Source organism: Paralichthys olivaceus, chromosome 3 (genome assembly GCF_024713975.1).
Source record: "Paralichthys olivaceus isolate ysfri-2021 chromosome 3, ASM2471397v2, whole genome shotgun sequence".
Taxonomy (NCBI): domain Eukaryota; kingdom Metazoa; phylum Chordata; class Actinopteri; order Pleuronectiformes; family Paralichthyidae; genus Paralichthys; species Paralichthys olivaceus.
Genome location: NC_091095.1, coordinates 6,243,529 through 6,268,123, shown reverse-complemented (window position 1 = coordinate 6,268,123; position 24,595 = coordinate 6,243,529). Strand labels below are relative to the sequence as shown.

The window sequence follows — 24,595 nt, the reverse complement described above, 5'->3', positions numbered from 1 at the left end:
TGAGACAAAAATACATACCAACCAAAATAACTATCAGCTAATCAAAGAGTATTTCTCTATCCACTGGGGAGGGCGTGTGAAAATGTGCTTTTTTGTTTCTAAAAAAAAGGAAGTTCCCAGACTTGAGGAACATCCTCTCTGGGCACATGAATATTTCTCATCTAGTGTCCTCACACAGCAAGACTTTTTTTTTAAATACACATTTATTGATGTTGACTTGAGCACAGTACATGAACTTGTAATGGAAAACTTCCATATGACCTTAGCTTGAACTCTTTCCTATGTCTGATCAACTTATATAGAAACACAATTGTGCTTGCATGAGAGGAACAGTGTGGCGTACGTGTAGGTGGACGAAACTAGACGGACACCTTTTATTGTTTTACCCTTAACTATCCAATGCCATGACTGTTGCTATGCACTTAGCAGATGCAACCTCAGAGTTCATGTCCTTTCTTGATGATGATCCTCTTGTTGACCCTGATCTGGACAGTAGCAAACTTCTTTCATACAGAAGCAAAAGAAGACAGCTTCCTGTTTCAACTAGACGACAGGTGGCTTCAATTTTTCATGCTATATACTCAAAAACAGTTTTCTCTTATGTTTCCTGTTTACCTGACTGTATACAACCTTCTTCTTTCCCCATTCAGAGTTGTTCCACTCTGAGCATTCATGCTGAGTGTGAAACCCTCTAGACAATCAACCTCAAGACAACTCCGGTCTGACAAACTCTTTATTTCACATCTTGAGATAAATTTCCATCACAAACTGATTTTCAGATCTTTCACAGAAAATCACACAGTTACAGTTGCAGGTGGATGCAGCAGGATATCTTCTATCCGCTCATCTCCTGCTGTCAGAGTGAGAGTTTTTATTTATTCACCTTCCAACTTCACAGCTTCTCTCTCCGACCCTGTTCAGACCTGTCGGACTCCTTCATGTAGATTGTAATTGATTATTTGTATATTATATTATCTATCTTCATTATTATGTCGATATGCATGAAATCTACGGCTATTTGCAGTGATGACTTTGAGCCTTTGTGGTATCGTCCCTGAATAATTTTCTCCATATTTCATTTACCCCTCTGCACATACTGTTTCTGGTCCCTCTGGCATCTTCATGTTTATTTGAAACTCTGTGTGTTTGTAACAGGTTGACACCTACAAGACAAGATATGCCCGATTGTGCCGGATATCATGTAAAGAAAACATCAGCCTGTGCTTATGGTCGGCATCAGTCAGCCCTGGATCGCTCACAGGAAGTACGTCAGCAGAGTGAGTTAGAGGAGGGAAAAACTGAAGAGGGCAGCAGTAACCTGAATCACCGATGGAGGGACTTATTTTCAATTACCCTAAATTTCCTTCTGGATACTCAGACACTGACAATGCAGTCTTGATTTTCCCGGATCTGGGCCTGAAAGGAAAACTTATCAAACGTGTAATTGGTCCCATATGAGCAGAGCTCAGCACGAGCAGTGAACAACAGCTTTGTGTTGTTAGAGGGATTGTTAACTTAAATCTGTGCATCAAGCTTTCAGTACATTCAGCACTGCAGGGTTTTGAGGTTGTCCTATATAATCTTAACATTATGAATCTTTAGAGTGTGTTTATATAAAGTAGTTAAATCTACCTCAACCAGCTAAAATGGTTTATATAGCAATTGATGCACCCATGATATATGTATAATGTGATTTACAGTATCAGTCAGGGGAAAGTTTCTACAGCTTTTACTTTCATACTTAAAGAAACTTTTTATGAGAAACACTTTTTTTTACGAGTAACATTACTGTGCTGGCACTTTTACTGCAGTCTGGATCTGATTACTTTCCCAATCAGTGGGAAGCTGACCCAGTGCCAGTGTAGTTTACATGTTTTACATGCTGCTGCTCTCTAGTGTTCAACAGGACAAACTACATCTTTGCTGCCTCCTGTTTTAAACCCGACATCCCCTCTGAAAAAACACATAGAAAGTGATGGACGCTGCTCTCCTCCTCGTTTTCCTGTTTACTATTTATTCCTGTGCACTGCACTTGATCATTATGTACATCCTGTAACCGTAAACAGAACACTTGAACAGAATATTTTTTCTTTTTTTTGTTTTACACAATTTAGTAATACTTGAACATCAGACAGGCAAAACATATGACCTAGAGTCGTCTGTATTCAATCCTGATCACTTTCATACGTACCACAACTTCACACGACACACATTCATCGACTACGACACAGAGGTTAGCCTTTTTAACATATCCATAAGATTCTGCAGGTGGAGAAGTCGGTCGGCGAGGGAGCGTATGAGGGTTATTTCACATGTAGGTCCTCGGTGTGAACAGAGCACATACCGCACACTTCCTGTGACTGGTGTGTCACCAAAGGAAGCAGGAGCCTCGAGGTCAGAGTTCAGTGTTTTCAACCTGAGACCCAATGTCCTTTTCGGTCAGTCGAGACACAATTATTCCTCCAGTTATTAAATCCAGTCTGGGTCCAGGTGAAGAAACAGTGCTTCATGGCAAACTCTTGTATTCAGTCAACACCCTGGAAGCAGATGAACAAACTGGGAAAGAACGAATTCCAGTAAAAGATAAAATATGTTATGATGAACAAAAGACAAGCAGACAACTGATGTAAAGCACTTAAAAGGTTCATGATTTGAATGTGTTAAAATGGATGGATTGGATCAAGTGTCAGAATAAAACAGCTGGATTTCACAGTAAAGTAGCACAAAGATGAATGTGGAAACAAGATAACTGTAAATACCTCAAACCCTAAAAAATTAAATTACAATTGCTCCATTGCTAATAAATAAATACACATTTTAGTTTTTGCATGTTTGTAAATGGCACCAATCGAGTCACGGGTAAGTTTTCCCTAAAACATGGACAAAAGACATGAAACCATCACACAGAGGAGGAATACGTTCTACAGAAAGACGCTGATAATTGTGCTCTACCTTCTGGCTGATATGAAATGATGATCTGTATTATTAAGTGCCTGTGCTGTGACAGAAATGTCGCTCCTATCTAAATAAAATAAATAAATAAATCTTTAAAAGAAAACAAATATCTCTCAGTCAGTCAACACTTCACACATGATCCAATGAGAGAATGAACCTACAGTTATTTCTGTAAAATCAATCATTCCTTGTGTTGAGCTGTAGTGAGTTTGTGGGGGCGACAGAAAGTGTTGTAGTGTTTTTACGCACGTTAGCATCATCTCTGTAAATTGGAGTAAAAAGATATTGCAGACATTAAAATACCATAAACACAAAACCTGTTGTATAGTCAATCAGTTTACAGTGTGACTTCAACTTCACGTCCCAAAAACTCTTTCTCGTAACGACAACAACAAAAACGAAACAATGAAGATGAACAAAATGAGCTAATAAATAAATAGACACTGGCTTCCCTTCGTCAGTTTGTGCTTTCACTGAGCTCCCTTTTGCAGAAATATGTTACTGTACAAGCGAGTATATGCAAGAGGCCTCGGGGTGCTTCGTGTCTGGAACTGTACATGTGCTAATCCTAAAATATACAATCCCCACTTCCCTGCAAATACAGAAACACGCGAGCCTTGATTACATCAGCCGCAGCAGTGATGCGCGGCTCTCATGTTGTAAGAACATTAAACCAGGAACTGAAATTTTAGCATTTTTCTGTCTTGTTTCATTTTATGTAATTTTAATATTTTTGAATTAGTCTGTTGCTTTATTTCCTTCTCGAAGCCGTAACGCTTCATAAATTAGTGTTTATTGTTATTTCCTTCCTCCAAACAACTCATTTTGGATGGAAACACATTTGGCTTCACTTGTCTGTTGAGAATGTAGAGTAATTTGATGCTGCTTCTCTCATTTGAAGGAACATTCAGATGCATGAGAGACTTGATTAGATTTAACAGAACTGATCATGGTTCCAACTTTCACACAAATGAAAAAGAAAATCTACTTTTTATGGGCAGAAGGTCGGAGTGAATTATGGGTAAATGCCTGTTGTGGCTTACAGACGACCTGGTCTGTGAAATGCTTGTTCACTCCCTGATGAGTTCTTCTCTTATCTAGCGCGTCCTTCGTCTTGGTTTTCATCTCCGTCTCCTCAGAATCAGACATTGCTCTGTTTTTCTAGCCGTCTCGGTGACTCTGCTTTGATTAGTGGTTTGGTTCAGGGGTGAGGACACTCAACATTGAGGAAGGACACTGTTGCACCACATACATACAGTAGGTAGGTATAAGGGCTACAGGGCAGGGGGGGGTCATTTGTCCAGTTGCACCGTTGGTCCGAGCACTGTTCGCTCTGTAATCTCTGCAGATCAACTTGGCTCCTCTGCGTTTGTGTGGTAAGAACAGAAGTACGGGTCAAAGCACAGGTATAAAGGCAGATGTTGCAGGATGTGGCTGTCGTATGTTGACTTATTTTTTAAGGATGAGATGAATCCTCCTCCTGGTTCATTTCCCCTCTCTGTTTACTCAGTAAAGAGGTTTTTGTCCTTGGCTGTCAAATTCTGACCAGGCGTCATTTAGTTCCATGAAAATCATCTTGGCGTATTGTTCGTACGGTTGTCCTGTTGCCTGTGAGGGAAGAAGAGAAGAGAAACGTCACAATTCAAATACGTTGCACTAATTGAAAGGAGTGCTAACCATCTCTTTTGCTTCAGGCACAACACCTGGATGTAAAACAGAGACGCTGAGAAAACAGATTGGATCAAGTCCAGAAAAATTAAAGCTGAAGCAAAACAACACGTAGTTCAGTGTCAATTTGTGCACTCACACGTAGACATGCACAACATTACACACAAGTGAGAAACCATTGAAACAATAATAATAAAAATGATTCATGATTTTATATTTCCTCTTACTAAATCCACATCTATGTGAATTTTAATGGTGGGCTTTTGTCAGTACTCCTACTTAAATTCTAAATATGTACATAAATGTACTATGTTTTTGTGGGATTACACAACAGAATCATTTGCTGCCGCTGAGTCTGCCCTGCCTCCTTGTGGTGATTGATCAGTGGTTATTGATCCTGTGATTCAGTCAGGGTTGTGCCTGCAGCTGTCCTGATAAAAGAGAGGATGAACAGAGGAGAGGGAAGCATTTCATTCTCCTCTTGTGTGTAAACTGTTGAGTTTTCGTCTTTGACTGTAAAGACCCACATCCACAGGTACGGTCACTTTACATCAGCTGTTGTTATGGTTGTATCTTACAAATCTTTGTTCTGTCACAGTGATGGGACTCATTCTGCTGTGCGTCATCTGTTACAGGTACAAACTGAACTTCCAGGTGATGGCACTGATGTTCCGCTCGTCCTTGACTCCATCTGTGTGAAGTAAGCGTTCCCACAAAGCTGCTTCAACTGGAAAATCTCTGGGATTTCATCACTTCCATTGTGAGAATGCTCCCTGTCCTACAACTCCTGGTCCTGGTGGCGTCCGTAATGGCGGCTCCAAGGGTCAGGAAAGCCCAGGACGTCAGAGTGGACGACATCAACATTTTTATGACGATGGCGTGGCAAGTAGCCAACCACATACACCCCAATTCCAGCTGCTATGTGTGCGGTCTGATGCCTTACACAGCTGGAGAGGGTTTACCCCTTATGGCCTTGCCTGCATCCGACTGCGACACCTGCCACCTGATGCACATTCCCTTGTCTCAGTCTTACTCTCACCCTGATTGTCCACGACTCTCCAAAATGAGACCTCTAAACTGCTCTGGAGGACACATCAACTGCCAGAGGTGTGTGCAAACCCCAAAGCCTGTTCCCGTACTCATCGTCCCCCAGCCGTTCCCTTGGTGCCTTGAGAATGACGGCGAGAGCCCAGTGGGAGAATCGCACTGTCTCCGCACTTTTAAATGGGACCCAAAGCAAACCAGTTTTGACTTTAAACCTCTGGATTCTGCACCCGAGCATTGTTTGGAGGCAGCAGGCCGCGGTCGCCTTAATGCTTTGGCTCACCGCACAGCGAGCTGCTCCATCTCCTCTCCCGAAGGAATGTACTGGGTGTGTGGAAACCTGGGGTACCCGTATCTTCCTGTGGATTACAGGGGACGCTGCGGCCTGGCGTACGTTGTCCCGGCTATGAGAGTGGCTCACTCTCTACCCCAGAAACCTCTTGTTAATCGAACACGGCGCGGATTGTCAGACATCTTTGGGACCCATCACCAGTCGCCTTTCAAGAACATACTCGGCCCCCTTCTTCCTTTTTACGGGGTCATGTCTGCGTTGGATCAAATTGCCGACCTTTCTCATGCCATAGAGTTTATCGCTAATGAAACCGGTAGGGCCCTCATGCTCCTGTCGAGCGAACTCGCCTCTGTTCGACTTGTGGCTTTGCAGAACAGAGCAGCTTTGGATTTTCTTTTAGCAGCTCAGGGAGGAACTTGCGCCGTCATCGGCTCCGAGTGTTGCACCTTCGTTCCTGATTACAACGCTACGATCAGGGACATAGTCAATCACCTTCATGAAACTGCCAACGCTGTTCACCAGGACAGCAGCTCTCCATCCGACTGGATCAGCTCTATGCTTGGATCAGTGAGTCATCACATCATCCAAGTCGTGATTATTTTGGCGGTTGTCATAGTAATGTTGTCATTGTTTATATCATGTGTGAAACGGTTCCTGTTCGGTTAGTGCAAAGTTCAAAAATATAAACTTTTTATTCATTCCTTGCCCTTATGTGGGATTTAAGCCATTTTTTAGGCATGAATTCTGGAGAATGGGAATCTGGACTTTCATGTTCACAAAAACCTGCAGGATGAAGTGTTAAAGTCCACTGTGGGGATCACATTTTTGTTTTCAGCATATCAACACCAGCATTTGCTCTTATCACCAAAACTCTCTTGAGATCAGTGTCTTCTACACGTATGGCACCGCTCCTTCCTCTTCAGATATTTGTATTCTTTTGTTTTGTTATTTTCATTTTGTGTCATTTTAGTGCCCAGTGGCTCACATGGACTTACAGAGTTCTTACCAGGAGGCAGTTCAGAGGAACTCTCCTCTCACTGACATTTGCGTTCTCACATCCAGTCCCTCCACAGAATGTCACGAGGATATGTCCGCAATTTTTTGTTGCTTCGCTCTGGTTCTGTCAGCCAAGACGAAGAAATATCACTCATCCCTTTACAATGACTCATTGTGATGTTTTATTGATTTGTCGATGTGTTTATTGTTATAATGTGGTTTGACTGGATGTTGTTTTTGCTGGAATAATAAAGATACTGAATCCTACATGAACATATTTTTCTGCTGAAGCGTTTTTTTCAAGGTCTCTGTTGAATCTGTCCTCCACTCACAGGCCAGTGGCTTGTTTTTAGGAAAGACACTTCAGTGCACCAATCAGGATTCAGCAAGAGCCGAATCAGTATCTGATGACAGTCGTGGGCATGTTGCTTATGTTGACAGTTTCTGGCCACTTGACGGCAGCAAAAACAAGCTGTGAACATGACAATGAGGTATTATCACCTTATATATACATATATATTTTTTAAAAGATGCTGGATCGCAAAATGTGAGTTATCTTTATGCAGTTTATTTTATCGAGATATTTTTGTTTTCATTCATAAATGTACTTCGATGATGGGATGACTAAGATGGAGATGTATCAGAAACAAGCTGAGCAATAAATGTTTTTTCAAAGAACTGACCTGTGTTGTGAAGAAAGTGTAAAAATATTGATTAAAGCTGCTTTAAGTAAAGTTCTCAGCTGATGAGCTGTGATATATTTAGATTGTACCCTCCCTTTTGTAGAGAGGTCTTGATTTTTCCCTGTCTGCAAACAGATCCTGACCCTTTCTTTTTAGTTCTGGGTCCCACCCCCCCCTCTCACCTTATCTGGGTGGACGACCAGGACTGCTTTGCGGTAGACCTTCTTGACCTGCTCCGGAGTGACCAGGTCGGCCATGCCCACCGGCTTCCAGCGTGTCTCCCCCTCCCACAGCACGGTGTGCATGGTGGACAGAAGGGCACGGATGTTGCGCTCCTTCCCCTCGATCCAGTCCAGAATCTGGGTCACAAACAGGGGATGACGAGAAGGGGAAGCCATTAGCTGCTGGTATTGGAACAATTATTAGAAGAAACGCTTTCATGTCCTTTTGGCTCTGGTGAAATGGTTTTCAATGAGTAATTAGAGGAAGACCTACATCGTCCTCCTAATTTATTCTGGATTGAACAGACGCGCTTTAACAGCCAAAGGTTTTGAGAACAATATCCTACTTTCTGTGAATTGTCTCTTTTGTACCTCACTGGATAAAAAGACAACAAACACTAGTCCTACCCTGATGTACTGATAATAGAGTCATTGGACTTGGTGCCATTTCTCTAAGAGACTTTGAAGCAACAAATATCAGCAAACATTATTGAGTCTGTTGGCAGACAACACTCTGAGGCCCCTGCCTTTATTTTCTCTGGGTCCATCTCTTTGGCCATTTCCTCCTTCCTCATCTCTGCAATGGTCCTGGGCCCTTTCTTCTCTTTGGCCCCTGCGAAGCCTTGGCCAGACAGCAGGTCATCAAAGTTGGCGTTTGAGGCCTTGGGCTTAGAACCTGGAAGAGAGAGGAACAAACACAAAGAGAGTACTGAGATATGCCCATTTGAATTCATTCATCATATTGTAAATGAAATGCCATAGATTTTTCTTTTTGCATTATCACTAATTTTCAGTTACAACAAATCATCAGACATCAATATCAAGAATTACTGCACAATATGTCAAATATTGTAGTAGTAAAAAGATTTAACAAACTTCAGGCAACAGTGAAACCTCTCCTCACCCATGGCAGCCTGTGCTTTAACCCCCGCACTGGGCGAGCCTCCTCCCATTGCAGAGAAGCTGACATTGTAGTTGGGTCGGTTCTGAGGCGACGTGTGAGGCAATGAGGTGTGGCTGGGGCTGGGCTTTGGCTGCGGGGTCGGCCCCTGTCCTTGAGCTTGCCACCCTCCGCCGCCTGTAGCACCTGGCTGCCAAGAAGGGAAGCCGGCTCCTGCGTGGGGCTGCCACCCTCCTGCGTGCTGGGGAGACGGAGGAGGCCGTGATGGGGAGCCCATGGGAGGGAAAGAGGGGGTTGTTCCAGTCGGGGTGGTGGGTTTGCTGGAGAAGCCAGAACCTCCTGAAGATAAAGAACATGTAGATTAAAGCAGAAAGATGGTGGCAAAACAGAAGAAGATGTGGGAAATGATCCAGCCACTGACCTCCAAGGCTTCCCCCGAGGTTGCCTATGTCAGCGAAAGGGTCCAGGGTGTTTGGCTTTGTTTGGTGGGTGGGGGTGCTGTGCACTGAGCCTGTGGGGCTGGTAGTAGCTGACCGGCTGCCCACACTGAAGCCTCCTCCTGCATGAATAAAAGGGTAATGCAGAAATGATACATAAAATAAACCACAATTAGTTTCATCAGCTTCCCCAGATTAAATGATTTAACATCAACGCTGCACATGTTTTTGTGTATTAACGTGCGTCTGTGTGGTCAAAGCACCTGGGGTTGTGGTGGCCGGTCTGTTCCAGTCCCATCCTCCCTTGGCGTTTTGCTGCTGAATGTTGACGGTTGGGGTGGCAGGTGGAACGGGGGAACTCCGGCCTATTCAAGCACAAACAGGTTTGTCACACTCACATTAAATGACAGACATGAACCCACACAGCCAGAGAAAATAATAATAACAGGTTTCAGTCTTTGGGGAGATATTTTTAGGGATTCTGTATAAATGGATCTAGATTAGTTCTTGAAACTGTGATACACCTCACTCACTAGGTGAAGGGGTTGAATATAAAGAGAAGTCTAAACCTGAAGGAGCAGACAGGTCCTGTCCTACTTAAAGATAAAACAATAGCTTCAGGTTGATGAATTAAGAGAAATGATTAATGACTGACTCACGTCTGTATCAGGTCAGTTGAGTTTCTATACAGTAACAATTACAGATGCTGCAAATACACATTACACATCATGCAAACTCATGATCGAACATACAGCAGTATGTAAAGCAAAAAACAGGTTTAAAAAAAGGTAAAAACAAAGTGCAATCAAATGAATCTGGACAAAGAAAGCCAGGTTTGGATGCCATTAATCACAATGCACACTGCTAAGGTGCAGCCACAGACTCTGTAAAAACACGTCTTACCCAGATCTGGGGCAGATTCTCTGAAATGTCTTTATCACAGAGCAGCAGAAGCATGCCTTACCCAAGCCTGTGGGCTGCAGGGTGGGAGATGGAGAGCGAGCAGCATGCAGGAAGGGGTCTGACTGCCCCACGTTACCTGGTCCGAGGAACGAGCCCATCACGTCCTGAGGCTTGGGCATCGGACCGGTCCCAAAGGGATCGAACGCTGACAGGAAACAAAAATTACAACCGTTCTCATTCTGGAAAATAACATGACGGCAGATTTTTGCATTGCTCACTTTCTTTCCCTTTGAGAGATTATTAAAGGTATTTTAATAATACTGTATTTGATTTGTTTCTAAAAAACTCAATACTTAATCATATTCGTTCTACTATTGTTACAGGCTATTGTTTTGCCTTTAGTTTCTCCTCCATTATTTTACTCTATAGATTCTATATTTTTTTTATATTTATACCTTAATATAAACTGACAGTTTGACCAAATATCCATTTATCATGAAAAAAAACCATAAGATGAAGAACAAAGCAAAGAACAAATCTAAGGCAGCCCGTCATCTCACCTGGTGGTGCAGGAGAGTGACATGGCGAGGCAGTGTTGGGGACGACCTTATGCGGTGTGGACTGGGCGGATGAAGCCCCACTGGTTGGCTGAGCCGGGGCCCCGAACAAGTCCCCTAGAAGGTCGGTGGCTGCGGCAGACGGTGGCTGAGACGAAGCGCAGGACAGGCGGTTCATCTCCTCCCCGTCCAGGCCAAGGAGATCCACTTCTTCACTTGCAGGAGCTGCAGGCGTGGGGGCAGGGGGGTCAGGTCTCTGGGGGGCTGCGCTGGCATTGCTCCGCTGACTGGAGAGAGACAGCATCTCGTCATCAGAGGGCTCACTTTCCTCACCATGGCCTCGACCCTCTGGACCCCCGGGGGGCCGGCTCGGCTCTGCAGGATGAGGAGACAAGATGGAGACGTGAGGAGGAGGCGTAGAATGTAGATTGAAAGACGAGACAGAGCAGACACATTAAATGTTCAGGGGTTGATACAGAGCAGGTTTGAGGGGAAAAGGGAGAAGTAGAATATAAAAGGCTTCACTGCTACAAGCACCAGCTATTCTCCTAAAACTGAGAGCTGCACACTTTGCTGTCTGCCAATGGGACCATAGCTGCGTTTAGCTAATTGGAGGAGAAATTGTCAACAACAACACAAATATCTATTTACAGGAATCTATAAAATATGCATAATGCTTCTGACAAAAAAAGGGATAAATACGGCTAATAGAATTAATTCAGAGCAATATTTCACTTTGGTAGAGCAATTTTTTGAGAGTCGGTTTTCCCAGTTCTCCATATCCACAAATATTTATCAAAAACATTTAATTTGATATGTGGAGGAAACAAATACATGTGTCTGCTGTTGTAGGACACGTGTTAAGGGATTTACTTCAACTACTGCAGTAATTTATTCAGGTCCCAGGAGTCGTCATGCCAGAGCGACGAGCGTAACATTTTCAACCAAAATGACATATTGCTGTAACACACGTATGGGTTTAATTTCAATTCAATCAGTGCAGATCACAAATGGAATCAGCCAAGTAAAGAATTACCAATTAACAGGATCCATATTTCAATAAAATACCTTAATAATCTGATTGAATTAAAACCAAGCCCCCTGGTTAATTAATGTCTTGTACAGTTTCTCTAACAGATCTGTGGCCTCCTCTTCTCTCTTACCCTCCAGATCCAAGCCCTCCATCTCATCTTGTAGGAACAAAAATAAGAGTTAGTTTGTCTAAGTGTCTAAATATTAACCTTTGTCAGTGCATTTATTTTTATTACATATACTGTATTATCTTCATTATATAATCTGTGATATTTTGTCTTCAGTGTACACATCTTCCACATTGAGCTTCCCACCTCAACCATTACTATTCTATGGATTAAACAAATGCGTGCACATATCTGGCCCCGGTGCACCCGTCCCCACAGTACCAGCGATAGCCAGCGCGTCCTGGTGTTCCTGGTGGCAGGAGAAAAGCACGTTGGGGCTCAGGTCTTTACAGGGGAACTGCTCCCACGGTGGTGTCAGGTCTTTTTGCTTGTCCACCCCCTCAACCTCCACATCCAGTATCACATGGAACAGCTGGGGATACTTCTCTGGAGAGTCACATGCATCCAGGTCTGGTCTGAGAGGAGAGACATGTAAAGGATAGTTCAAACAGTTAAAAGTGTTTTCTGCAGTGTTAGTGATTAAACAGAAGAGATGTCCTTACTTGTTAAACTTTAACACGGTGGTTCCAGGAGCGATGAAGCCAGTGTGGAACTGGATCTGGAAGATTTGGGTGTTGGACACCTGATAAGAGAAGGACAAATAAAGTTTACTGAAAGTTAAATTAGAAGACTGCAGGATTCATGAGATCATTTCTGAGGATCGACAGATGTTTTGGAAGAAAAAAAGATTGTATTTTTATTACAAAATGAAACTGGGATTTGGGACAGTGCAGGACTAAATGTGTACCTTGGCCTGTAGACGTCCTCCAATGGTCGACCTCATATGATAGATAGAAACCACAACGTCTCCTTGCACACTTACGCCCAGAGGGAACACCACCTTCCCTTCTTGGACTCTGTGCTCTCTGCGAGGAAGCATGGGACACAGATAGTAGAAAGAGGGGGCTTGATGATCATATTATCATCTTTATATACCATCTACTGCATTACACTGAACATCGAGACCCTACCTCATCCTCTCATACTCCTGTGCAGTGGTGAAGATCTTTGTCTCTCCCAGGAGGACGTCACAGAAGGGCCGACAGCCGCTGCGCTGCTTGTTGAAGCAGGGGACCGGACTCATGGTGAGGGCCTTGATCACCAGCGGCTTAGAGTGAGGCAGACTGGGCTTCTCCGACACCATGCTACACACATAACCTATGTACCTGCATTGGGACAGGGACAGCATCGTTTTTCACAAACTACTGCAGAGCAGGTAGAAAACAGTTGAAACATCCTGAGTGCAGCCAAACAGATTTAAGGACTTTGAGCTCTGTCCAGAATCGAATTATTTGCTGCGATTTCCATAAACTCTCTGTGAACTTCAACTGAGACTCTGACTCATGATAAGATTCTTTCATTAATATTTAAATACTACAGCTACTGGCTGAAAGGGTAAACAAATGTCCGTCCTTCAGGGTATGTCGGCTCCGCAGGCTGAGATTCACGCTGAGAGTGAGGAAACTGGTGACTGTCAGCCACACTGTTTGACTACTACATGTATTTTGATTAGCTGATCAACTGTAACAGCCCATGGTCACAAATTCTGCTGTTATGCCAGAATCTAAAATGTTCATCATCCCCTAAATGGGCTGTCATGATTCTATCTGGTTGAAAATCTTGTGTTTGGACCTTTTGGAAACACTTTTTGGATTTGTTTTGATTTATGGACTTTTGTTCGGACTTCTTTGTTTGCACTTTGAGTTCTTCTTTTCCTGCTTCAGTCTCTCACTTTACTCCCTACCTGATTTTTTGCCGCTCCTGTGATCGTCTACACCTGCACCTCATGTGTTTAGATGATCTCTGCAGCCTCCTCTGTGTATTTGATCCGTGTGATCTGAGTCCTCTGTGTTTTCTCTCATGTTTCTATGTGTTTGCCTTGTTTTTACCTGAGTTTGAGTTCTCTTCAGAGACTGTTTTGTGTTTCATTGAATTTCTCTTCACCAGCCTTTGTTTCTGTTCCCACAATTGATCCTAATTGAAACATGTTGAGAACCAATTTTCTAGAGTCTGCTTTACATCATGGTTTATAATGTGAATTAGCTGATAGGAAAGAATAGAAAGTGTTTATAAGGTGAGAAGTTCCCAAGCTGAATTTCAATGTCTGCTATCTCTGCAACTACACTCTCCCTCTTTCCTTCCTTTCTTTCACTTGCCCTCTTTTCTCTCTCTAGTGTTGGAGGATGCGAACCTGCGGTGTGAAGGCCAGAGGCCCGATCCTGGTCTCTTGGCGCTGAGCAGCTGCATGGCAGGAACCGGGTTGTTGAAGAGGTGGCAGAAGCAGAACATGGCACAGACCAGAACGCCCGAAAGAGCACGACCATCCTGGAAAAACAGATCAAAATGAACAAACTTGTGTGCGTGTTGAAACATAAACTGATCTCTTCTGGTATACGTGTTAACCTCTGCACCAGTTTAAGTTACATCCTGGCATCGCATCAAGAGTGAACATGTTTAGATAAAGCCTCAGAGCGGTGACTCGCACTCCATGAATGCTGTCGATCCACATGCTAACAGACAAGCTGCTACAGTAACCGCTTGGCAGGAAAAGTCTCTAAACTATGAGTCTTTAAGGACACGTCTGTGAAAATAGTGTTTACTGAAAGCATTCACTGTAGGAAATTCACTCGAGGTCATTTCAGGTTGCAGGGAGACAAAAACATTCTTGTGAAAGTTTTTTTCTTTTTCAGAAAGGAACTGTCTGTAGAGGATTATGCAAGATGGAGCCGTTTGCCAAGCAACAGCGAAACCACAGCGACTTGGCCACAGCTTCCTCCGTACAGTACTGACTCTGAATCACAACAAAGTCTCGCTGGTGGATTAAGTGAAAAACATTTCTAGCAAAGTATTTAGGAGGTGAATTGAGCCGAGCTCGATTCTCATGACAATGTCGATGCTGTAGTGTGTCAGCACAGATGGAATAAAAGTGCATTTGGTTGCTGAGGAAATTTTGTTTTCATTTCCAAAATGTATCTGAGCAGGAAATGGACAATGTGTAAGTTAGGCCACTAGGGGTCTTTCAATCAAAACAATGAGGAAAGACCAAGTTTGACATTATGAAGCAGCATTGGATCATGGGAGTTGTTGTCTTCACCACTTCACCACCAATTAAAAGGCGACCAAAATGAGACGGCATGTTAACATGAATAAAATGTGTGTTTTCTCTCGAACATTGTTGGAAACATTTTGGATAATTTGAGAACTAAATATATAACAGTTGTTTTAGATGGTTCACTAAACCTCTAAAATTATAAAGTTTTTGTCAGAAAGTTGGAGTCCTCGTCACAGGATTTGCAACCAATCGTAGCAGTCTGATGAAAAGCTGGTAGGTTTTGTTTTTGCTTACATTTGTCACAGTTATGTATTTTCAGTGTTCCTCTCATGTTCCCTTCTGCCTTCCTCTGTGCTCCACCCTGTGATTCTCCTGTGTTGTTCTCTGTGTCCCTCTCCTGAGTTCCCCTCCTTGTCCCTCGCTATGTTCCACCCTGTGATTCTCCTGTGTTGTTCTCTGTGTCCCTCTCCTGTGTTCCCCTCCTTGTCCCTCGCTATGTTTCACCCTGTGCCTCTCCTGTGTTCATCCCTGTCTTGGTTACTGTATTTTGTTTTCGTTGATAAGTTTGTTCAGTGCTTCCTGTTTTATTTTGTAGTCCTTGCTCCCTGTGTGTTTTCACCCGTTTACTTCCTGCCCTCATCATGTTCACCTGTTTGTCTTGTGCCACCTGTCCCCAGTTACTCATTAGTTCCAGTCTGTATATAAGTCTTTGTGTTTCCCCCATGTGGTTGTTGGTTCGTCATCGTCATTGCTGGTCTGGTCCTGTCCGTCATCTAGTTTCTGGTTCTGTCTGTTCATGTGTCCCGTCAGCTCTTGTCACGTTTCCTCGTAAGTTTGTTTCCTGCCCTGTTCTGTGTTCCACTCCTCTTTTTGAGTGCGACTTTTGTTTTCCTGTAGAATTCCTGTTAAATAAATACACTTTTTGTTAAACCTTATTTAGTTTCTGCGTTTTGGTCCTCCCCTTCTCACGTCACCCCCCATTCGAACCCTGACAACATTGGATGAAAAACTTGATGATTTAATTTAATGACTCATAAGCATCTACTCTAATTTTAAACTGTCCCAGTACAATCATTATGTTCTATTATGTCAAAACCTCTTTCCCCTGTGAGGTTTTAACTGTCTACTAAAATTGTATCTAAAAAGCCAAGCTGACAATTAAACCTGTGAGGTCGATAAAATGAATCACTGAGTGTGTGTTGAAAGGGACACTGGGGGACTTGAGGACATTGTCCGGTGTAAGCATATTTCCAACACCATGCATAGACTCAAAAAATGGGTCACAGGAGAATTAAATTGAGGACGTGGATGAACATGATAAGGGCCGTACACTTACCGAGCAGGTGATGACACACACATTCTTGGGATTCTGTTTGAGCCAGTTGTGCATGTTCTTACACACAGCAAATAGGTTGTGGAGGCTGGGAGCCTGGCGAGACGGCCAATTACACTCCGAGACCTGGAGAGGAGATGGTGCAAAGGGAAAGAGGGGGGGGGGGTGAAAGACAGGGAAAGGCAAAGACAAGTCAGAGAGCAAATGAGATGGAAATAGAAATGGAGCAAAGAAGAAGCGAGGAGGAGAAGTTGTTAAGAATCCGGAGGAGAGGTGGAGGTTTTAGCAACTACACCGCAGCAGTGGAGAAACACAACACACCAGTTGCCACGATGAGTCATCTGCTGGAGATAAAGTGAGTTCCACAGGCAGACAGGGGGCCAACCCAGCCATGTTAACTCCACAGCTTGACTCCGCAGTGTCTGAACAGTGGAAATCTTCACATCTACACATGTGCCTGCACGTGGATCTAAATCCAGCTGTGCATAAGTGCTGAGGGAGATGGTACTGGGGTCACATGCTGCGCCTCTTTACGCACATGTAACAATGATAAAGACAAAATAACTTGTACTGTGCTTAACCTGTCTCCTCTCGGTCTGTGCTGATCCTCCGGAGATACTTCGGAATTATTCCTTGTCATTAGTGAGTCAACCTCGACTTTTCAAAATAAAATTCTCTGTAATTCAGCTGGATATAAAGCATAACAGCAATAAAACTAATGTGGTTTTACTCTGAAGACTAAATTGGTGGAAAGGGAGGGATTCTACGAATGTTGTTGTCATGGTGTAGATAAATGGATTTAGTAGATAAAACTTTTCTGAATGGAATTGTTATCAGATTTTCTCGTTTTATTCTGAGAAGTTTCTTCTGAGAATTAAGTGATAACTATACTGAACAACTGGAGTTCACCATCACTTGTAGATTAAAGATTAAAATAAATCTAGCAACAACGATCATCATCATTCACTCACAGCTTTAGCTACAGCCCCAGAGAACGCACACATCCCTCCAGCTCACACGTCACTCACATTAAATATTCAATGGGAGGAGATTTTTTTTGGGGGGGGTTGTATTTGCATCAGGGCTTCAGTTAAAAATCGTATATGGTGACAGACAGAAAGACGCTTTTGAGAAGGGCATCTGACGTCAACCCAATCTTCTCTTTCTGACATAAATATAGATATTTTTATTTTTATTTAATTTGGTCATCCAGACCAGGAATGTATAAATGAGGTCGTATCAACTTCATAACCTCGGGGCATTGAAGCTGAGAATTCATCATTTGCACCGAACTGAGCATCAGTGGAGGGGGGGGCCAACAGAGTACATTTACTTCAATGCTGCACTTAAGTACATTTTTCATCTGTTTTTCTTTTTTATGAAAGTAATTGATAACAAGAGGAAAAGTGGTTCATTGATCCAGTAAGAGCGGGAAGGCGACATTAGACCCCGCCTTCTTAAATGAGGCAAAGAGGGCCTGCAGCAGCATCACTGGTGAAGAAACGAGGTCACCACCAAGACGAAGAGGATGCTGCGTTGATGCTGCGTTAGACCTGCAGAGTACTTGCTGTTTAACCACACACACATGTAGGTAACTGTAGCTTTGTAGACGTTATTGTTCTCATACTTGCTCAGGTACTACATGCATTACTGGAGGATTCCAGTAGAGGGCACACCACAGAAATCAGACTAAAGATTGTAGTCTGCTCTACAATCTGAGACTCAGACTGATCTTCTGCCATTTACAGATTTCTGTGCAGTAAAGATAAACAGAGACTGCAACACTCAAACAGATCAACATGTACTAACACATAAGTACATTTAAGTGTATTAGTAAAATGTACTTCCTGCTCCACTTTGGATGCTTTTATAGTTTATGAGCACATGTAGAAACTGTCTCTCCAAAAATAGCCAGTGAGTTGAAATAATCCAACGACCGCCAACAACTCAGTACTGACTGATAAAGCTGTGACGGCTTCATCTGAGCCAGTGTCACACTCACCCTGTTGGAGAATTTGGCGCCGCGGTAGTTGCGCTGCGATAGGTTGAAAACAGTGTAGTGGTCGGCATGGCGACTGTCAAGGAAGGAGCGGATGTCCTCCACGTGGTTCTGATAGCCGATCTGTACGGACTCCGCTGGATATGTCATCACTGCAACAAATACATATTATATTTCAGAAACTGGATGAGATACTTTAACAATGCTGACTACAGATCTGTAAAGGGGTGAATTTAAAACTGAAATACGAGAGGTTGGTCACACATCGTGCAGGTCAACATTCAAGCATGACTATCAGTGCCTGCACCACACAAAGCATGATGGGATACACGCCCTCAGGTGACAAATGTACAGCTGACTCCAAAGGACACACTGCCACTCCTCACTCTGTGATCTGCTGTAAGTCATCTGATGATGCGAGAAGAACAGCGGGAAAGATGGAGGACATCTGTGTTTTTGTTTATGTGACTACATGTCTTCACCGCCTGAAGCCGTTTTCAGACATGACGGGAAATGTCAGGGGAGTTGGGTCTGGGTCTTTCCCATATGAAGAACACAACAAAATGAAAATGTCCGCAGACGAATTAAGATGAATGGTAGCGTCTGGGCATAGCATTTAAGCTGTAGGACGTATATTGACGTGTTTTTGTACATCCACACTGGCATTGGTTCTTATTATCAAGAAAAGTTCTCTAATTTTGTTTCTTCTTCATCTTTTTCTGCTGTTTTCTCATGTGGGCTCACTCCAGTACTTTCCAGAAATTTTCACAAATGCTTTAAAAGAAAAAAAGTTCACAAAAATGTCCGGAAAAACTGACTCGGACATTTGCATTCTCACGTAACGCCACTCAGGAAAATATCAGGAAAATGTCCAGACTTCAGTGCATATCTGAAACAGCTTTAGATTTATTTGACTTCCTAATGTATAAGAGATACAAGGCACTTTCTCTTTCTCATCTACAGAGTGTTTCTACGTGTAAAATAAGTCGTCTTGGATGTTGTTCACACTCACACACACCTCACACCTGGTACATTAGCATTAGCAACAAACATGTGTTACCTATGATGCGTGATGTGATGTAGGCAATGTCCAGCTCCCCTTTAGTGTACCTGGGGGGGGGGGGGGAGAAAAAAACCATTTAAAGATGAATTTCACCAACTTGTTTCATGCAGTTAGACTATAACAGATAAATGATATCACATTTACAAACAAAAACAACAACAAATTACCCAAGAGTACTATTGTGTTAAATGTTGTGTATTGGGGTTAGGGTTACATGCTCTATTTTTTCAGACAGTTGAAAAGAGATTAATAAACGAACGTCCAGCCTCCAAAGAGTTGAACCATCTCTCCACATCACTGTCAGTGCATCAGGCTGCATGCTATGCGTTTCCACGAAATTAGACTCAACAGGCTTCAGAGCAGAAGCCTCCACACGTGTGTGTGGGGGGATGTCAGGTTTTTTCAGGCCCACCGCGCTGCAGCAGGATCAAAAGAACGACCATATGTGAATTCTTCGGTTGAGCGGCGTCGCCTTTCATTACCAGACGCAGCTCCTCCATATGGACTGTTTCCTGAGAGCGGCTGCAGTGCACGCGTACTAACAAGTCGTCAACTGCTGCTGCACATTGAAAGATGTGGAAAACAGTGTTTATTAAGCACTTCAGGGCAGCTGCAGGCAGGGGAGGGAGTGGGATTTATTGTCATGGGCTACAGATTCACAACCGGACAGTTGATTTGAGTTAGTATCTCCACCAAGGAGGTGCTGTTTTCAACCCCTGTATGTTTGTTTGATTTTCAGCAAGATTACGCAAACAGTTTTCCACAGAACTTGTTGGAAAGATCGGACACAAAGATACAAATTCGATTTTGGCACTGAAATTTGGTGCAGCTTGACTTTTGGGCCTTGGCGGAGATATGCTCTCTCTCTCTCTAAAAAATTATTTCCACCCAATAGCAGCTAATGGCTAGGCTACCCACTGTGCTGCAGCTTATCATGCAATCTACATTAGTCGGCTAATGTGCATCAAATTGAGCTGACTTGTTACCAACTGTGAAAATGCTCCAAGCAGTGTTGATCTAGTGAGTAATCTCCGTGTGGTTAAGGAACGGTGGCATTGCCCCGGATGTAGGCTAATCCTCGAGCTGGTTGTGTAATGCAGGGCTACACTATTAGCCTGCTTTCGAGTGAGAGCGGGTTAAGAGCTTCTTGGGTTGGGCTTTACATCTAAATTCAAATAAGACCACAATTCATGTAAAATGCAATTGTGCTTCTTCAGTTTTCAAAAACTTGTTTGTCATTCTGTGGAACTTAGAATTAAAAACACAAACAAACACAATATAGCAACCAAACTTTGTTAAATCCGTCAGTGTGAGAGGTGGTGACTTCATAAACCTGCCATAACTCTTCCCTCCTACTCCCTCCATAATGAAGTAGTTGGACCATAGATGAGGTTAAAAAACATTTTTCCTTGCAAGAACATTTTAAAGTATATTTAAAAAATGTTTTGAGGTATTTGAAAGAATGTGACTGAAGATATCGGACGTGCTTTGTGTAAATCAGTGATTTACCTGCCGTTTCCTGAAATAGGCACTGAGCTATTAGAGGAAAGAAGCAGGTCAGGTGTCAGGTTTACGTTTTCACGGCCAATGGCCTCGCAGTATACAAATAAGCAGTCTTCCTGACCTCTGGAGGATTGAGATGCAGCCAATTAAAATGTGCTGCAAGGTGCGGTGCAATGGCCAAGGTATAAAAAGAGAAAATCTGCATCTGCCGCAGTTTTCTTCCTTTTTTTATATTTGTGTAAATCAGTTATCAAATGCTGTTTACACTCAATATAGAATCTAATAAAATTACAATCTTATATTAAAAATATCAATCAATCAATCAATCGAATTTTATTTGTATAGCCAATATTCACAAATCACAATTTGTCTCTTAGGGCTTTAACAAGCTGTGCCATGCTCTGCCCTTAACCCTCAACAAGAGTAAACTACCAAAAAACCCTTTTAACAGGGGAAAGATAAGGTAGACACCTCAGAGAGCCACATGTGATGGATCTTCTCTCCCAGGATGGACAGAAGTGCAAAGCACTTTGTGATCGCTCATCGAATGACTTTGTAACTGTCACCAAACATTGTGTTGTTCGTGGTTGTTTATTTATTTATTTATTTTTCTTCATTACTGTTTGATAACTACTGTTTGGTGTATCTCAGCTTTTCACCATATTTGTAATCTAAATAATAAAAAAATTCACAATTGCATTTAGTGAAAACCCCAAAGGACAACGGCTATATTCAAGTTTTTACTGAAAGTGTGTTAAGCACAGACACATACACAGTTATCCACCAGCTCAAGCACCACGCTGCATGATGTTTGTGTTTTCATTCTGCAAAGTAAACATCAGGGGCACAAAAGGCAATTTAGGCCATTACATCAGATGAGAGGTGCTCAAACTGAGACTCCACACACACACACACACACACACACTCACAGTGTAAGTGGGTTAGATCCCGGTAGGAACATTCTCTGCGTGCTTCTCTCCGCAATCCTTTATTTTACCTTTTCTCTTTTGGCCAAAACAGTTGACTTGATTCGTGATTTGTTTAATCTGGATTACATGAATCCACATCCAGAAGAAATACCTGACGTTGTAAAGGATGGACACAGACAGAGATGTAGCACTAACAAGAAACAATGGAAGTAAGTGAGAGAGGATGGATGCAAGAAAACAAAGGGAAAGAGAGAACGCAGAAAGGAGAGAGAGAAAAATGCATGTCTGACAGGATGGAGGGGTCGGAGGTGGTGGTGGGGGGGGGGGGGCAGTCTGGTTACAGACCAAGGACACGGTGTCTTTCACCATATCAGCCCAGCAGACTCCACCGCTCACAGACGGACGAACACGATGGTGAGTCCTGTTTCCTGATTGGTTTCCCTCTTCAGTCAGGTAAACAAACAAATAAACAAACAGGCTGTGTTAAATAATTCAACAACAGATCTTTGCCTAGAATATAGATGAAGCAGAGAGGAGCCAATCGAATTGGACCGGGGTGATAACGGAGCACCTAACACCACGCAGGGCTTTGACCATAAATCAGGCACGCTCATGTGAATTCCTTATGAAGAGATCCAACAGTTTCAGCCGATACACAGGTATGAAACTTTCTCTTTAAATACACAACCTGAAGCTGCCAGAAAACCTTCAAGCTGCAAACTGTGCAGCTATAGAGAATGAGGTAAACAAAAATCTGATTTTGGCTTTGTATCATAAGTCACCTCTTTCCATATCAACACTTCTGGAAAACAATATCACACTAAAAATACAACAGTCCCCACAGGAGACCATATCTAAATTCACTAAATCTGATCATTTCCATCAAGACCAAATTGGACACACTCATAAATATCAGTCCCTTAAACATGCCGGATTTTTCTCATCAAGATCCATCAGAGAAATCAACAAAGGATGCCCTGTCTCGCAAGAAAAGTGTAAATAATTCCTGGATCCACCCCCTGATCATAAATGTGATACTGCAACAAACTGCAAACGCATCGTCCTCCTTGGTGGAGCTAATGACTGCTGGCGTACACTGGTCATACGTGTGCTTGGTTGCTCAGTTGCACAAAATACAAATGATAAACAGCTGAGGTGGATTTCTTTACTTCGACAGATGACAAGGTGGAGCTGTAATTCCATGTTGCGTTCACTGCTGGAAGTCGAGTTGTGACTGATAAGAACCAATCAAGAAGTGAATGAGCGTAACTTCATCGTTTTCAGTTTCTTACACCTTGTCTATACTACTGCAAATCTTTTCTGAATTTTCCGTCCACACGACTTTTGTTTTACAAAATGTTTCCCTCCAGACAAGAACTCAAAGACGATAGTGTCCTAAATATCATTAAATCCTGTGAACACCCGACGCCATCCATCCCTTTATTATGTCTCTCTAATTAACTGATGGCTTTACCACTGACGGTCATTAGACAGGATTATAACCCTACATCTATTTAATCCTATCATCGTGCTCAGAACTGCTCTGTAGATCCAACATTCTAGATAGTGAGTGGTAGAGCTCCGTTCACAAGATGCTGATTTATTTATTTTGGACGATAAACTGGAAAGTACAACGTCATGTTCTGGAAACCGTTCTGTCTGTCGTCTCTAAATAAAGCGAAGAAACGTTGTTTGTATAACAACACACTGGAGGATAGTTAGTGATGACGCATGAAGTGCACTAAAATGTGGCAAATGATTATAGTACCGCCTTACTACCTTCCTTTTCTGAGGTTTTCTGCCAGTCAGTACAGTAGCCTGCCTCCCACCACCTCATTATACCAACCACCCACTCAAACATACATACTTAGTCCACACAAACACACACAGGGCCCTGATGAAATGAATCCTTCGGTATCAGCGGTGCACTGGCCGTTTGGCGCAATGAACCGTCCTGAATAATTCAGTAAGGAGAGTTGCGATAGAGGGAGAGGAGAGGAGACGAGACGAGAGGTGAAGTGAGAGGTGGCAGAAAGTACAAGGGAACAACAGGAGAGTGGGAGTTGGCCAGCAGCAGAGGAGGGGAGACACGAGAGAGGAATAATCACCATCAAATTCGCTTAGTCAATACTGAGAGGAGCTGTGTGTGTGTGTGTGTGTGTGTGTGTCTGACAGCACAGAGGCCCCTTTGTGCTGCCCTGTGCAGATGCCTGTGCACAAACACACTGGGACGACCGAGCTGTGCCAGACTCTGCTGCCTCCTTCTAAATCTGTCACTGACTTACTTTAGATTCAACAACAGAAACAACAGTGTAGCAATCGCTTCAGTGTTTATCAGACAAATGTATAATAAACGTACATTCATACAACTCTGATGAAATTAAAACAATGATAATTAAATATTATCATGATGTTTTTTCATTACAATAAATCGCTTATATTTCAATATATTATTATCTTTCTACAAGAATCTGAAGTGTATAATTACATAATAATCACATAACAATCAAGGCATTTCAGATGCAAAGAATGCAAAGTGAAAATACAACATAATTAGAAAAAGAGGGGGCTTCATATACGTCTTCAATTCATTGAATCTATTATATCATCCAAGTTTTTAAATGTTGTTGATTGTGCAAGATAAATCTGTTTTACAGTGGTAGCATTATGCTGTGTGTGTGTTTGATTTGTAGATGTGGGTCGTAGATACACTCACATTGTGGGAATCTGGTCTTCAACTTCTAGGAATGTCATAATTTTGTCCTTATTTGGTGAAAATCTAAACTGGCCATTGTCAAAACACAGTATTTTTTATATGAAAGAGGGAAAAAACAAGCCCAGACATAATCATCCCGTCACA

At 42.7% G+C, this 24,595-nt stretch overlaps 1 protein-coding gene across 5 annotated transcripts in view; it reads right to left on the bottom strand.

Moving 5' to 3' along the window:
• Window positions 1–1,993: 1,993 nt before the first annotated feature.
• Window positions 1,994–24,595, bottom strand: part of dnajc6 (DnaJ (Hsp40) homolog, subfamily C, member 6) — a 32,604-nt gene continuing 10,002 nt past the window's right edge. The window contains exons 3-19 of one of the 5 annotated variants that reach the window (XM_069521645.1): window positions 19,301–19,350; window positions 18,244–18,392; window positions 16,245–16,367; window positions 14,048–14,181; window positions 12,828–13,022; window positions 12,605–12,722; window positions 12,360–12,439; window positions 12,079–12,272; window positions 11,821–11,847; window positions 10,661–11,032; window positions 10,162–10,305; window positions 9,461–9,562; window positions 9,182–9,319; window positions 8,764–9,099; window positions 8,387–8,535; window positions 7,821–7,997; window positions 3,733–4,563 (exon numbers count right to left, since the gene is read on the bottom strand). In XM_069521645.1, the coding sequence (XP_069377746.1) occupies window positions 4,462–4,563; window positions 7,821–7,997; window positions 8,387–8,535; window positions 8,764–9,099; window positions 9,182–9,319; window positions 9,461–9,562; window positions 10,162–10,305; window positions 10,661–11,032; window positions 11,821–11,847; window positions 12,079–12,272; window positions 12,360–12,439; window positions 12,605–12,722; window positions 12,828–13,022; window positions 14,048–14,181; window positions 16,245–16,367; window positions 18,244–18,392; window positions 19,301–19,350 (2,590 nt within the window). In that variant the 3' untranslated portion in view covers window positions 3,733–4,461. Of the gene's footprint in view, window positions 4,564–7,820; window positions 7,998–8,386; window positions 8,536–8,763; window positions 9,100–9,181; window positions 9,320–9,460; window positions 9,563–10,161; window positions 10,306–10,660; window positions 11,033–11,820; window positions 11,848–12,078; window positions 12,273–12,359; window positions 12,440–12,604; window positions 12,723–12,827; window positions 13,023–14,047; window positions 14,182–16,244; window positions 16,368–18,243; window positions 18,393–19,300; window positions 19,351–24,595 lie in introns of all 5 variants that reach the window. The other 4 variants (XM_069521646.1, XM_020098581.2, XM_020098578.2 and 1 more) reach the window with 4 other exon arrangements.